At 39.1% G+C, this 14009-nt stretch overlaps 1 protein-coding gene across 1 annotated transcript in view; it reads left to right on the top strand.

The window, feature by feature from the left end:
* Positions 1-14009, top strand: part of NFXL1 (nuclear transcription factor, X-box binding like 1) — a 97790-nt gene that overhangs the window by 72759 nt on the left and 11022 nt on the right. Inside the window, 5 exon segments of the mRNA XM_030563071.1 lie at positions 4362-4431; positions 10872-10896; positions 10899-10916; positions 10919-10974; positions 12690-12776. Coding sequence (XP_030418931.1) covers positions 4362-4431; positions 10872-10896; positions 10899-10916; positions 10919-10974; positions 12690-12776 — 256 coding nt within the window.

The following is a 14009-nucleotide window of genomic DNA, read 5'->3' as shown; positions in this document are numbered from 1 at the left end:
CCCTATACCCCCAAGTACGCCGCCCTGCCCCTACCTGGGACCTCAACCTGATCTTAACCAGACTTATGTCTCTACCATTCGAGCCGTTAGCAACTTGCTCACTGCCATACTTGTCCTGGAAGACAGTTTTCCTTGTAGCCATTACATCGGCCAGACGAGTCTCCGAGCTTTGGGTGCTCACAGTGGACCCACCGTATACCGTGTTTCACAAGGACAAGGCGCAGTTGCGACCACACCCAGCGCTCCTCCCTAAAGTGGTATCGGCCTTCCATATCAATCAGGACTTCTTCCTTCCGGTCTTCTTCCGCACTCATCACGACGGGAGCAACAGTTGCACTCCGTAGATGTCCGTAGGGCGCTCGCAGTGGCAGACCAAATGAAGGACCTACCTGTCTCCTCCCAGTGGATCTCCTCTTGGGTGACGGCGTGCATCCGCACTTGTTATGACTTGGCTCATGTTCCCTTGAGCCATCTCACTGCATGCACATTCTACCAGGGCTCAGGTTTCATCTGCTGCCTTCCTGGCTCATGTACCAATCCAGGAAATAAGTCGCGCAGCTACCTGGTCCTTGGTCCACACCTTTGCTTCGCATTATGCCCTGGTTCAACAGTCAAGAGATGATGCAGCCTTTGGCTCAGCAGTTTTGCATTTTACCACATCTCACTCCGACCCCACTGCCTAGGTAAGGCTTGGGAATCATCTAACTGGAATGGATATGAGCAAGCACTCGAAGAAGAAAAGACGGTTACTCACCTTTGTAACTGTTCTTCGAGGTGTTGCCCATATCCATTCCAAACCTGCCCTCCTTCCCCACTGTCGGAGTAGCTGGCAAGAAGGAACTGAGGAGCGGTTGGGTCGGCAAGGGTATATATATGGCGCCATGCCGGCGCCACTCCAGGGGGCTCCCAGCCAACCCATCGAGTGAGTGTTGCTAGGGAAAAAATCTTCCGACGAATGTGCACGCGACGCGGCACACCGAACTGGAATGGATATGAGCAGCACATCTCGAAGAACAACAGTTACAAAGGTGAGTAACCGTCTTTTACTGTTTCCCAGGATAGCATCCCCTGTCCTGTTAGCTTTGCCTTGTATTCTTTGTTCCTAGATATGATTTTTATGTGGCTGCATTAAAACACACATTGTTTGCTTGTGCACAGTTTACAGAGCAATCTGGATTGCTTTCTATCAGTGATCTCTCCTCTTCATTAGTTACTACTACCCTAGTCTTTGTCATCTGCAAACTTTGTCAATAATTATTTTGATTTATTTTTTTCTCTATCATTATAAAAATGTTAATAGTGTGGGACCAAGAACCAATCCCTGTGGAAATGGTGTCCCTCGCCTCTGTTTGCCGGAAGCTCAGAATGAGCGACGGGATGAATCACTTGATTACCTGTTCTGTTCATTCCCTCTTGGGCACCTGGCACTGGCCACTGTCAGTTAACAAATGCTACAGAATACTGGGCTAGATGGACCTTTGGTCTGACCTAGAATGACCGTTCTTATGATCCCCCTGGAAACATATCCACTCACTGATAATTTCCCATTTACAATTACACCTTGACGCTTATCAGTTAGCCAGTTCTCAAGTCATTTAATGTGTGCCTAGTTTTTATATTCTAGGTTTTTTTATCCAAAATGTCTTGTGATCCAAGTCAAATGCCTTACAGAAGTCTGTTACATTAATACTTGTTACTTTATCAAACAAACTTGATATTAATTTGACAGGATCTATTTTCTATAAACTTTTGCTGATTGTTATTAATGTTACCCTCTAATTCTTTAGTAATTGAGTCCTGTGTCAGCCATTCCATTATTTTGTGTGGGATCAATGTCAGGCTGATGGGCCTGTATCTAACTGTCATTCCATTTACCCTTTTAAATATTGGCACATATGCTTTTTTTTCCCAAGCATCATTGAAAATCAGCAATAATGTTCCAGTAAACTTCTCAGCCAGCTGTTTTAAAAATAGTGGATGATCCTGGCAGGTGAATCGCACCATATGCTGCAGAGGAAGATGAAAACCTTCAAGCTACCTGCCAATCTGACCTGGGGAAAAATTCCTTCCCAACCATAAATTTGGTGATCAGTATAACTAGAAGCTGGTGAGCAAGACACACCAGGAAGGCACTTACAATGGGTTCTCTGTACCACCTCAGATCACTGATTTGGCATGTCTAGTGTCCCATCTCCAGCAGTGGCCAGTCTTTCATGCTTCAGAGGAAAACTGAGTGGAGGGGGAAATGAAGAATACATCTATGCAATTGTGCATTGGAGGGAGGGGGAATCTTTCCTGTCCTCTTCAAGTGACCAGCTGAAGCGTGAGATTTGATTATCGTGTTTACATTAATGCAGAGTTGCAAGTGTTACAGTTATGATGAGGGCAATGCAGATAATCCTGTTCTGTGGCCCAGGAAGGAATGGGATGAACAGGGAACCCACAGTTTCAGATGCCAAGGATAGAAGATCACCATGACTACCCAGCCCAGGTGCATGCACACATGCTGCAGAATTTTTCCCAGAAGCTGAACTGAACATAACTTTTAAAACTATATCTAATCTCATTTTAAAGACACCAGTTGATAGTGAGATGAGCTCTTTAAACCTTGCATTATAAGGTTTGTTTTCAACTCCCTGAATCATTTTTGTGGCCCTTTCTTCGAACTCTCTCCAGTATCCACATGTCTTGATATTATGTTCAGTTTTGATGTTGGTCTTACCAGTGCATTTTACAGAGGCAAGATCACTTTTCTACTTTTAATTGATATTCCCTTTTTTATCCAGCTGAAGATTGCATTCTCCCTTTTTTTGCCGTAGCCTTATACTGCATCATTTTGAGGCAATTTATCTATGCTGTCCCTAAGTCCTTCTCTGAGTTACTGCTTTCCAAGGCAATCTTCTATCCTGTAGGTGTACTATCCTGTAGGTGTAACCTGCATTCTTGATTCCCAAGATATATTAATTTGCATTTGGCTGTATTAAAACCCATTTTGTTGGATTGTGATCATTTAATTGAGCAATTCAGATCCCTCTGACAGTGACCTGTTATATACTACCCCACCAAACTTTGTGTCATCTTCAAATATCAGCGGATTTTGTGTCATCAACTAGATTGTTGATTAAAATATTATAGTTTTGTACCAAGAATCAATCCCTGGTGTACCCCTCTGAGCTAGTTTTTAATCCATCTAATGTGTGCCCTGTAAATTCCCTACAGAGCAAATTTTTTTATCAAAATGTCATGTGGTATTAAGTCAGATGCCTTGGAGAAATCATATGCACTGTGTCAACATAGCTGCCTATATCAACCAAGCCTATGGCCAAGAGTGGTTTACAAAAAAAGAAATTCTGAAAAATACCTTGTATGAAACCATGCTAACTGGCATTAATTATATTTTTAGCCTCTAATTCTTTGTTAATAGAATCCCCAAAAAGCATTACCTTATTTTACATGGTATCAGCATCAGGCTAACCAGTCAGTAGTTCCTTGGGTTATCCTTCTTTGCCCTTTTTAAATATTGGAACTACATTGGCAGTCCTTCATTCCTTTGTAATTGCCCCAGTTTGCCAAGATTTGTTGAAATATTAACTAGCAGTTCAGAGAGCTTCTTCATTAGTTCATTTAAAACTCTTGGGTGTAAGTTATCTGGGCCTGTTGATTTTGAAAATGTTTTATTTTAACAAATGCTAGCTCACATTATTCTTTGTTACAGATGGTAAATGTTCTCTTCTACCCACAACATCCTATTGGATGGATACATTCTCCTGCTTCATGTGAAGTATAGAGCAGAAACATCTATAAACTGTTCTACCATCTATATCTAGTCGTAGACCTAGACCTGATCAGAGTTTTTCTGATACTTACTATGTTTTAAAAATGCCTTTAACTTTTAGCCATTGATGTTCCATTGATTTCTTTAACTCCATGTGTGTGGTGGTGTTTCCACGTATCCTTTTAACCAAGATGGCTTTTTTTCATCTCTGCCGATATTGGGGTGTTTTGGGTATCCAATAGGATTTCTTTGAACAATGTCCTGTTTTTATTAATACTTCCCACTTTAAATTTAAATGTTCCCAATCATCTGTGTAAACAATTGCTTTAAGCTTTGACAGTGAAGAAGCTGTTTGCATTATTAAATTGCCAGCACAATGGTGGTGGTGGTCTGTGTTGTCCAGAAAGTAAGTTGATCTTAAAGAATTTTTATTTGGGACAGTTTCTCTTGTGTACAGTATGCAGGCAGCTGAAACTATTTCTCGTTGCTGGGCAAAAATATATAATTAAATGTGTTCATAACTGTGTTTGATTTGGATTAGTTTTAATTTGGCCTTTTGTTAAGCATTTTCTCTTTTTTTTAATAGAAGAATAACTTGTGCTGACTTAAAAGAAAAGGATCTTCTCAGTTCCTGCAAAAATCAGTGTCCAAAAGAGGTAAGCTGTATTGGTAAATTAATGCTTCCTTTTGTTTCTTCTTTGGCATTCCCAGGAAGCAATTTATTCTTTTCTGTTTTCTGTCCACCACCTCTCTGCGGGTTATCATATCTTTATTCTTTGACTAGTGCCAAATTAACTGGAGGGGCTACAAGTAGCAATTTCTTCCCTTCCCTTCCCAACTGCAGGTAGGATTTTCAAGATGAGAAACAGGGATACTGCAGTCAGGGAGATTACAGAGAAGCCATTCTCTTGGGAGATAGGAGGAGAGGTTGGATAAGAAGGGGTAGTCTTTTCCCCACTTGAGAGTGAAAAACGAACACATTTTTACATTAAAGGGTAGTATGTGGAGGGGAGCAGAAGGACAATATTTATCCCTCTGCCAACCCTTCACTGTTTTCTCCTCGCCTCAGGCTGTCCCTCTCCAATCTACCTCTGCCCCACAAACTCCCTTTGTCTCCTTCATACACCCCCCCCCAGTTCACTCAAATCTTCATTCATCAGTTAACTCCATTTCCTTTCACACAACCCTCCTAGCTCAAACTCCAAATTCCCTCAGCTCCCGTCAACAAGCCTATTCAGAAACATGATACACCTATATATAACCCCCAACTGAGAATCCCACTCTTCCTGCTGAACCTCTCCACAGCTCTGAATCCTCCCACCCAACATTTCCAGGTTCACAAGAAACACATAACCAGCCTTCCAGGCTCAGAATTCTTTTTCCTTTTCCTTCCTTCCCTCTGCTGCTTTCAGCCCAAGTTTGTGCCTTTTAATGGTTCTTTCCTGTTCAGCCTCTCTATCTTAAGCAAGTAAATACTGTAAGTAGATTTATCACAATTTCCTTCAGCTAGGTATCTGAAAGTGCTTTTTGGGAGCAAGAGGAGCATTTGCAAACACAACTTTATCCCCTCCATCTATCCCCTTAACTCAGTTTATTTGCCTCTTCTGTAATCTTGGAGTCCTTTTTTCTGAAATTTCCTTCTCCTGTCTGCTAATGTACCTGTCTGCAACATTTACTAAATAATCCAGTGCCTCAGCTCCATCTCTTCTGAAACCTACTCCATATCTCATCTTGACTATTGTAATTCACTTCTCTGACTTTAATGACTAAGCTGCACACACAAAAAGAAGCAAGACTACATAACTTGCAACCTTAAAAGTTCTAGTGGGTGCCCCATGTATTTTAGGATCCAGTTTAAAATTGCTCTTTTTGTTTTAAGAACTTTCTTCGATTAGTCCCATCTACTTCACTGGAACTGGAGAAGGCCACAAATCTGCAAAGTTTAATTAAAAGCCTGCCATTTACTTAAATGGGAGTTGAATAAAACTTAGTCTGTTTTTATTCCTTCATTGTCATATCTTACCATTTTCCAGAGAACCTTTCTGCAGCTCTTGCTACCTTAAAAGAAATATGAATATGTAAAACAGGTGCAAAATATGAAGCAACAGGCTCAGAACATATTTACCTTTTGCAGACTGAAAGATCAAGCTTATTGTGGCCCTTTTGTGGCAAGGGTTAAGTCACTTGTTCACAGTTAGGAGCTATTGATAAGCACTGCACCTTGTGGGAGGCTTTGAAAGTAGGTCTGTCAAATAGTTTGGGTGTTTTAAGAACTAACTTGAAATATTCTAATATATGGAAGTAGGACCTGGAAAAGCACAAAAGCATTAGTGGAATTTTTGGTAAATTTGAAAATCAAAGTCTGACGCGATATAAAGCAAATCCACCTACCTGAATATGGCAGAGAAATCTTTGAGACCAGAAATTTTAATAGACAGGCCACAGGTCAGAATGTTATGGATAGTGGGAGCTGAATGGTTTTGACTTTAGGAGGGGAGGGATAGCTCAGTGGTTTGAGCATTGGTCTGGCTAAACCCAGAGTGTGAGTTCAGTCCTTGAGGGGGCCACTTAGGAATCTGGGGCAAAATCATACTTGGTCTGCTAGTGAAGGCCGGGGGCTGGACTCAATGACCTTTCAAGGTCCGTTCCTGCTCTGAGATAGGTATATCTCAATTTTTTTTTATTTTACAAAAATGCCAGTGGTAAATGGAAAGATTCTTTGAAAGAGAGTTTGAAACTCAATTCAACTTTAACAATGGTGCTGCAAACAATGCATCCGTAATATGTAATTAATACCATTGTACCATGAGTTCGCATACTGTTCTGACAAACTCAAAAAGTTAATCAATGCCATGTTAAACTGATTTTGTTTTCTTTTATCCAAATGTATTTTTCCTTCTTATTGTGAGAGCAAATCCTCATATAAGTGCCAGTGACTCACCCCATGTTAGTATGGAAAAGCCTAGTGACCTTGTTGCTGCTTGTTGCACGTTGCTCTGTAACAAAACCTCCACCAAAGCCCAGAGTAATAAAAATTTACTTCTCTAAAATGTAACAACAGTTTTATTTCTAAAGTCAGTCTTTAGGCGCTACTGTTTTTTTCTTGAGAATTGATGCAATTTGTAGTAGACAGTATTATGCAATATTTGAATGTTAAGTCTGATATTACTGTTGGGAATTGTGAAAGACCCTTAATTACGTAGACTGGTGGCTTACAAGATATAGCAGTAACTGTAAAAGTTTTTTGCCAAGTTTCATAGTTGTGTTTTGGCTACGGTTGTACAAACCACTCAGACTTCCATAGTCTGATACAAGTGGTACTCTTATTTCAGATGTCCTTTCTGCTTTAGGGAATAGCAAAGGCTTTGATTTGCCAGAGATGCTAGTAAAGTTAAAACATTTTTAAAGTGCTTTTTTTATTTGGCAGTAAAACCAAATATCCTGAGGAAGGAAATTATATATCAGTAATGACTACTCAAATTCTTATGCAGAACACATTTGTAAATGTTTAGGACAATTTTAAAGGGGAAGTGTTGGCAATTTAGAAATTTTTCCAAGTTCGTATGTTCATGTCACTCTTTGATTAAACATATCACTCATTGTACTTGTGCTCTCTGTAATCAGTGTTTACTGTTACAAAGGAGATTGGTTTTCAGTTTTACAGTAATACGTGACCTGTGATTTGGCATAGTTTTATTTTAATGTTCCAGCACTGTAAAGGTAAGTCGTACTTGAAAACCTGTAGTAGTTCTAACTTTTACCTGCTGGTGTACAGCTGTAAAATTTGTCCTTCTATAATCTAATTACTGGACTCTTAACATAAAATATTGACAGTTTAGGAGGCTTGCTATACATTTTTTAAAAAGTGAATGCATTACTTGTGAAAGAATGTCCTGGGGATAAAGGCCACACACAACAAGGCATGACAGGAGGAATGTAAGCTTTCCCACATAGCCCTGCTTCATGGATCTTTAACATTAAACTTGAGGGCCTACAACGAGGGTTGAAAGGAAGAATATCTTTGTTTCTGTTTGTACTTTGCCTCTGAGGCTGCCAAAAAGAGGCCATTCAGGAGTGGTGAGTGGTGGTTTTGTTTTTTAAGAGACGCAGACATCTGTTCACTAGAACTATGGAAACCAGTGAACACCCAAAAATGCTAACTGTTTGTCAGATTACTATTGATTTGCATACACAGAGGGACCCTGACAGGGTTATGCACATGATGGACTAGTTTTTTTTCTATCTCTAGTTTCTTTATCTTTATCTTTTAGTATAACATAAATTAGATAAATTCTATCCCTTTTTGTTTGTTTTTAAAAAATCCCTTCATCCAGCTCTAACAGTTCAAGTGCTCTGACCCTGTGGCAAACAACCAGCTGATCCTCCCATTCTTCACCTTGACCTATACATAGTATAGTTAAATCATGCACTTGAGGAACAATTTTTGAATCAGCCAGGCAAAATGATCGCCTCAATTCTAAGTATCTGGATTTGTTTGCTAATCCATGGGCGAGCACGCTGGTGGTGTGGCCTCACACTCTACTAAGGCAGCAAACTGCAGTAGCCCTTCTTCCGCTCCTTATGAAGCTGAAAACAGATTGAACTGGGTACCCAGATGAAAGAAGTTCTGGAATTTTGTTTTTTTCATACTTGTAGCTTTTTGGTTTATTTGGTTTTGGGTTTTGGTTTTGTTTGTTAAATTTAGGATTTCCTTTAAAATGTTTGGCATCTATCAACTGTCTAGTCAGATAGGTGCAGCATTGGTCTAGTTGCTATGGACTACTGGGAGTGTGATTTGCATAGGGTAAAAGGGAGCTAATGGAATTCAGACATTGCATTCTTGTTTGATCTGAGTGTATAAGCTAAGCTTTTTTAAAAAAAAATATTTCTCCCACAGTTGCACCAGTGGTGACCTAATTTGGTGGCAGCAACAGTGGGATCTAATTTAAATTGAAGGCACAAGATTTTTTACCACTGTGTTGTCTAACCTGGCTCATGTTGATTAAAATGCTAGCAGGTGGTCTATGGTCTATGCTAGCAGTCCCACCATGAGGTTACACTGGTGGTAGTGCAACAGTGGGAGACTTTTAAGAAAAAACATTATAAGCCTTGGAGCTTGGTCCTGTAGCACTTGTGTGTAATATCACTCACTTCAGAACTATTAACATGAGTAAGAGCTGCAGTATAGGGCTAAAAATATTGCTGTGCCATGCAGTGTTTGTTGTTAGATATATTTTGACATTTTATTTTTCTGTCTTGGAGGCAAACACAGTTCCTTCTGCTCTTCCTTGAGACTCTTGCATTGCTGATCAGTGCAAGGAAACTTTGTCAGAACCTGTAAAAGACTAATTTTATGGTCACCAGCAGGTAACCACCGTCAAATACTGTTGCATAATGTCAACTGTACTCCATTAAAAAAGATAAGTACATGAATAGCATAGTGACCAACATTGCTAGAGCTACATACTTGCACAAAGAAATTTTGTCTGAGACATAGTAGGAGCCAGGTATGTGCACAAACTTTCTATCTAAAGATCATGCAGATTCTGTGATTGAAGTATGTACTCTGTATCTATGGACTCTTTGGTTAAATCAGTTAATCAATACTACTTTTAAGTCCATGAATCTGAGTTTACTAACTTATAATATACTTCATTTGAGTTATTTTATAATAGTATGCAAGTTCTGTTCTTGTGGATTTATTCATGTAATGTTATAAACTTCCAGTTACCAGTAAATGTGAAAATACACACATCCTAAATATTTAAAATAATTGTGGCTCTTAAGACATTTTCCAGAATGTATTTAAATCGCTTGACTACAGCTGAAAGTTTACTTTAAACTACAAGCATCTCCAGATACAATTTTGAACAGTTCTGGGAATTAAACTTCCTTTATAAATCACTTAATCAAATGTGCTACCTTGTAAGTAGCAGCTTAGGTTATTGAAAACATGTTCAGCAGTTGAGACTGAAAAGTGTGTGTGTGTGTGTGTGTGTGTGTGTGTGTGTGTGTGTGTGTAAAGGGATATGTGAAGCTAAGTTCTTTACCTTAAATGAAAAATGTCTCTGTCCTCTAGTGTTTTAGATCTAACATAGTGTTTGGTGCATCCCTAAATTCATTACAATCACCATGCTGTTGTAAGAAATTAATGAAATCTTCAATGAGCACCTACAAGAACTGGCATAGGTAACAGTAATAAATGTCTGTCGTGTAGGATAATAATAAAGTTGAATTATGTTTTTGTAGTCTTATTTAAACAATTTTTACTTATAATAGGAAAAAAGTTTGTAATCTCCATATCCCAAAGACAAGAAATGGGATAGTCCTTCAAAGTCACACACTTAAGATTTTCTGAATTTGAAAGGAAGCTAAAAAAAAACCCATAATGTATGTATGAGGCTTCCTTATAGTACAGTTTATGGTTCCAAACATGTACAAAATATGTCATAGTAGAAACTTCCATTTCCTTCTGTTTTTGTTCTCACCCATTTGAAGTATAACTTGAAGGTATAGAATGCAGAGCAACAGCTTCTTTTTTTTCTTTCCCTCCTTTTCCCCTTCTTCCAAACCTTATTCCCTCAAAATACACATCGCTGGAGTTGTATATTGTGGTTGTGTGTATCATTTTAAAGGGGATATTGTACTTACTGAAAATTTGTATTTAAAATAACTGGATTTTTTCTTTTCAATCAGACTGTGAAAATGAATTCATTTAAAAAAAAATCATACTTTGCATGTTGCTTCATTCCTAGTAATAGGAACTAAAAAATGCTGGTGAACAAAAAAGCAAATATTAATGAACAATTAAGAACATAAAGGCCATACTGGGTCAGAGCAAATGTCCATCTAGCCCAGTATTCTGTCTTCTGACAGGGGCCAATGCCGGGTGCCCCAGAGGGAATGAACAGAGCGGGTGATCATCAAGTGATCCATCCCCTGTCACCCATTCCCAGCTTCATGTAGTTAGTTACTACATGAGTGGGAAACTCATACATTAGTTGGGCTTTCCTGGCTTTACTTCTGTTTAAATGGTGTATTTGAAATGAAACATTTATAGTCCAGTTGCAGAGGAATCTGTCTCTTTCTTTCTCAGTTGTCCTGTGGTCATCGATGTAAAGAGATTGCCATTCGGGTGATTGTCTCAAAATTGCAACCAGAAGATTAAACTCAGATGTCCATGCAAGAGAATGAAAAAGGTAAATTCCGTGCTGTAATTTTGAGAGAACTGTACTGTAAATTTCCTTTTTGTTTTTGTCTCTGCATCCATACAGCCGGATCATCACGGAGTAAATAGTTGGTATACGTACTTTAATGGAGTTAAAACACTTATGTCAGCTGAGGATCTTGCCGTAGTATCAGAGGATTCGTTTGAAGATGTAAAATTGTTCTGTAACCTACAAATATTGTAATATTGCATTAAATTGTTTCAAATACACTTAGATTTTTATAACTCCACTGGGAGACTAGTATATGATAAGTCTCACTCAAAACTATTTCAGGTGAAAGAAACAAAATACATTTTTCTGACCAGAGATCAGGGAAGTGTGTAATTACATAAAAAATCCATTGATACAGCTAAGTTTCTGTGTAAAGCTGAATGCAAACAGAGTGGCATCATTAATAGACTGATCCATTCATGAGGCCCTTCCCTAGCCAACAGACATTAAAGGGCATCTGCTGACAATGGCATGCCCTCCATCCAGACCAACCCAGAGCTGCCTCACCACTGAGGCCCAGCAGTGAACTTCCAGCAGGAGCCAGCCACCTACCTATGGGTCATATACACAGTGTTGTGCCCAAACATCCCATCACCAACTCCTGTGAAGGAAAAAATAAATAGGAAGAGTTTATTACATACAGTGCACTGAATATCCTCCCTGATGGGTCTCCATACCCCTTTCTGCATCTGGATGCCACCACTGATACCCACCCCATTTGGCTCCTATTCCTGAATAAATGAGATCCCAGTTCAGTAGGAGAACCTCAAAAATACAGCTTCTTTGACATCACCATGAACTGAAACTTTCTTTTCTGAGGTAATTTCTTTTCCAGCGAGGGAAGAACATCCTGGCACCAGCAGCTCCATGCACAAGTTTATACTGCTTTGGTTGGCCAAATCCCAGCCTCCCAAAACTCCTAGTTTAATGCCTTACCTTGTCTGCCCTTAATTGGTTTCTTTGACACTCTGAGATTCAGGTTGTCAGATCTCTCTCTTAACCCATTACAGACCCCTAAACATCAAAGGCCCCATCTGAATCTGCCCTTCTGTCACTTTATTAGCCCTGGTAGATTTCACCCCTCCAATAGCCTAGCTAGAACCTGCTACAATTTCTGGTAGTCTGATACCCTGATGCAAAGTGTGCTGCTCAATAAACAACCCAGTAAGTCTCTGCCAGCCCAGGGTGTAGCCATGACACCCAAGATTGTAGTGTCAGATTGTGAGGGGGCTCGCTCTGCTCTCAAATGGAGTGGAGTAAATTCTTTCACACCCCAGTCTATACCTGAATGTTCAAGGTGCTAGTTGCATTACACTTAAGGATGTGATTCTTTAAAATGGCCAAGGATTTTCTTTTCCTTGCTGGCCCAGACAAAGGCCCCCACCCACCTCTGAGGCTGTGAGGGTTTAGGGCACAATGAAAATGGTGAAATATAAACACAACTACTTAAAAAACCCATGTTGCATGGTATTGTATTGATACTTTGATCTTCACTGAATTAAAAAAATAAAATTATAGACTTGAAAATGTTCTGTCTATAATTAGCTTTTTTTCCCATTTAATAAAAAACACATTATTTAGGGCATGTTTTATCAAATAGAAATCTGTAGTCTTTTATGTTGAAAATTAATAAACTGTATACTTTATGTAGAGAAGTGATTTTTAAATTTGAAGGTTTTTTTTCATACCTACAGGAATTACAATGCAGCAAGGTACAAGAAGGCCAGGTTTCATTAGAATGTGACACGTTGTGTAAGGAAATGAAACAGAAAGCATCTGAGGTAATGTCTCTCTTGTGGTTATAATATAGTCTCACTGCTTCAGAAACAAGAAATGAATACAGATTTATTTTCCAAGACAATACCAGCAAGAAATATGTAATCAAATCAAATGTACATGTTTAACAGCTGCTGCTTCAGACTGTTGGTTCTGGTTAAATGTGGAAAAACAGTTCTTTATATTTGTAGACAGAGTGCTAATACTTAACATAACCCAAAACTTCACTAACTTATACTTATGTTAGAATAATACTCCGATAATTTTTTCTCATGTGTCTCAGCCTGGCTCACGGGCTAAATGGTGCCCTACTATGGCAAAGCCTGTGAGGGGAGTGAAAAATGCTTCAGTCTGTACACAGCTGACCTCGTGGAGGACCCATTTTTTACTATTGTTAGGGGAAGGTTTTGTATTTTTGTGAAATGGGAACTAGACATGCTCTTGAAATCCTCAGACTATATAGTTATTCAGTTCTGCTTCTGGGGCACCCCAGAACATTGCTTGCTCAAGACATGTTAGTACTGTTTTCCAGTCATGTCAGAGAATGAATTTAACTCAAACTGTGAATGGCCAAAGCAGTGCAAGGTAGCCATATGGTGGATTTCTGTATACCCTGTTGCAGTTAATTAGAATAGCTCTGTTTGGGAAATTAGAGAACTTTCTCAATAGCTGATAGAAAATACATTGGGCTAAACTGGGATCTCATTTATTCTGACCTTAATCTGGAATAACTCTCAGAATAATTCCATTGACTTCAATTTATATGAGTGTAAATGACAGATGAATTTGGCCCATCCTCTGTATAATGAAGGATATTGAACAAGTCTTGTTAGCTAAAAGTGCTTTTCAATTAAAATGTGTCTATATAAATTGCCAATGTGACTGCAGCTTAAGGAGACTGACATCCTTTGTCCTCACATGTAGTTGTAATACCAGCATTCTCATGCTATCAATATGCCTCCATCTTGCTCTAGAAAATCAGTCACTAGGAATAGGAGAATTTTGTTGCTACAGTCCTTGGTGCCTTTGCTAAGACCACAATTGTGATTGTAATTTTAGTGATGTCGGCACATGTTTACTAGAGACTGGACTGAAACCACTAACTCACTAGCAGGTGAACATCTATCAGATGGTAGCAAGCTATCTGGTCACTTATGTTCGTGACCTAGCTGAAAAATACTTCATTTATCTTACGAATCATTTCAACAGTTTTGGACTAGACTTTCTCTGTTCAAGAA

Source organism: Gopherus evgoodei, chromosome 5 (assembly GCF_007399415.2).
Source record: "Gopherus evgoodei ecotype Sinaloan lineage chromosome 5, rGopEvg1_v1.p, whole genome shotgun sequence".
Lineage (NCBI taxonomy): Eukaryota > Metazoa > Chordata > Testudines > Testudinidae > Gopherus > Gopherus evgoodei.
The sequence above is the reverse complement of the archived record's forward strand: the minus strand, read 5'-3'. Positions and strand labels throughout refer to the sequence as shown.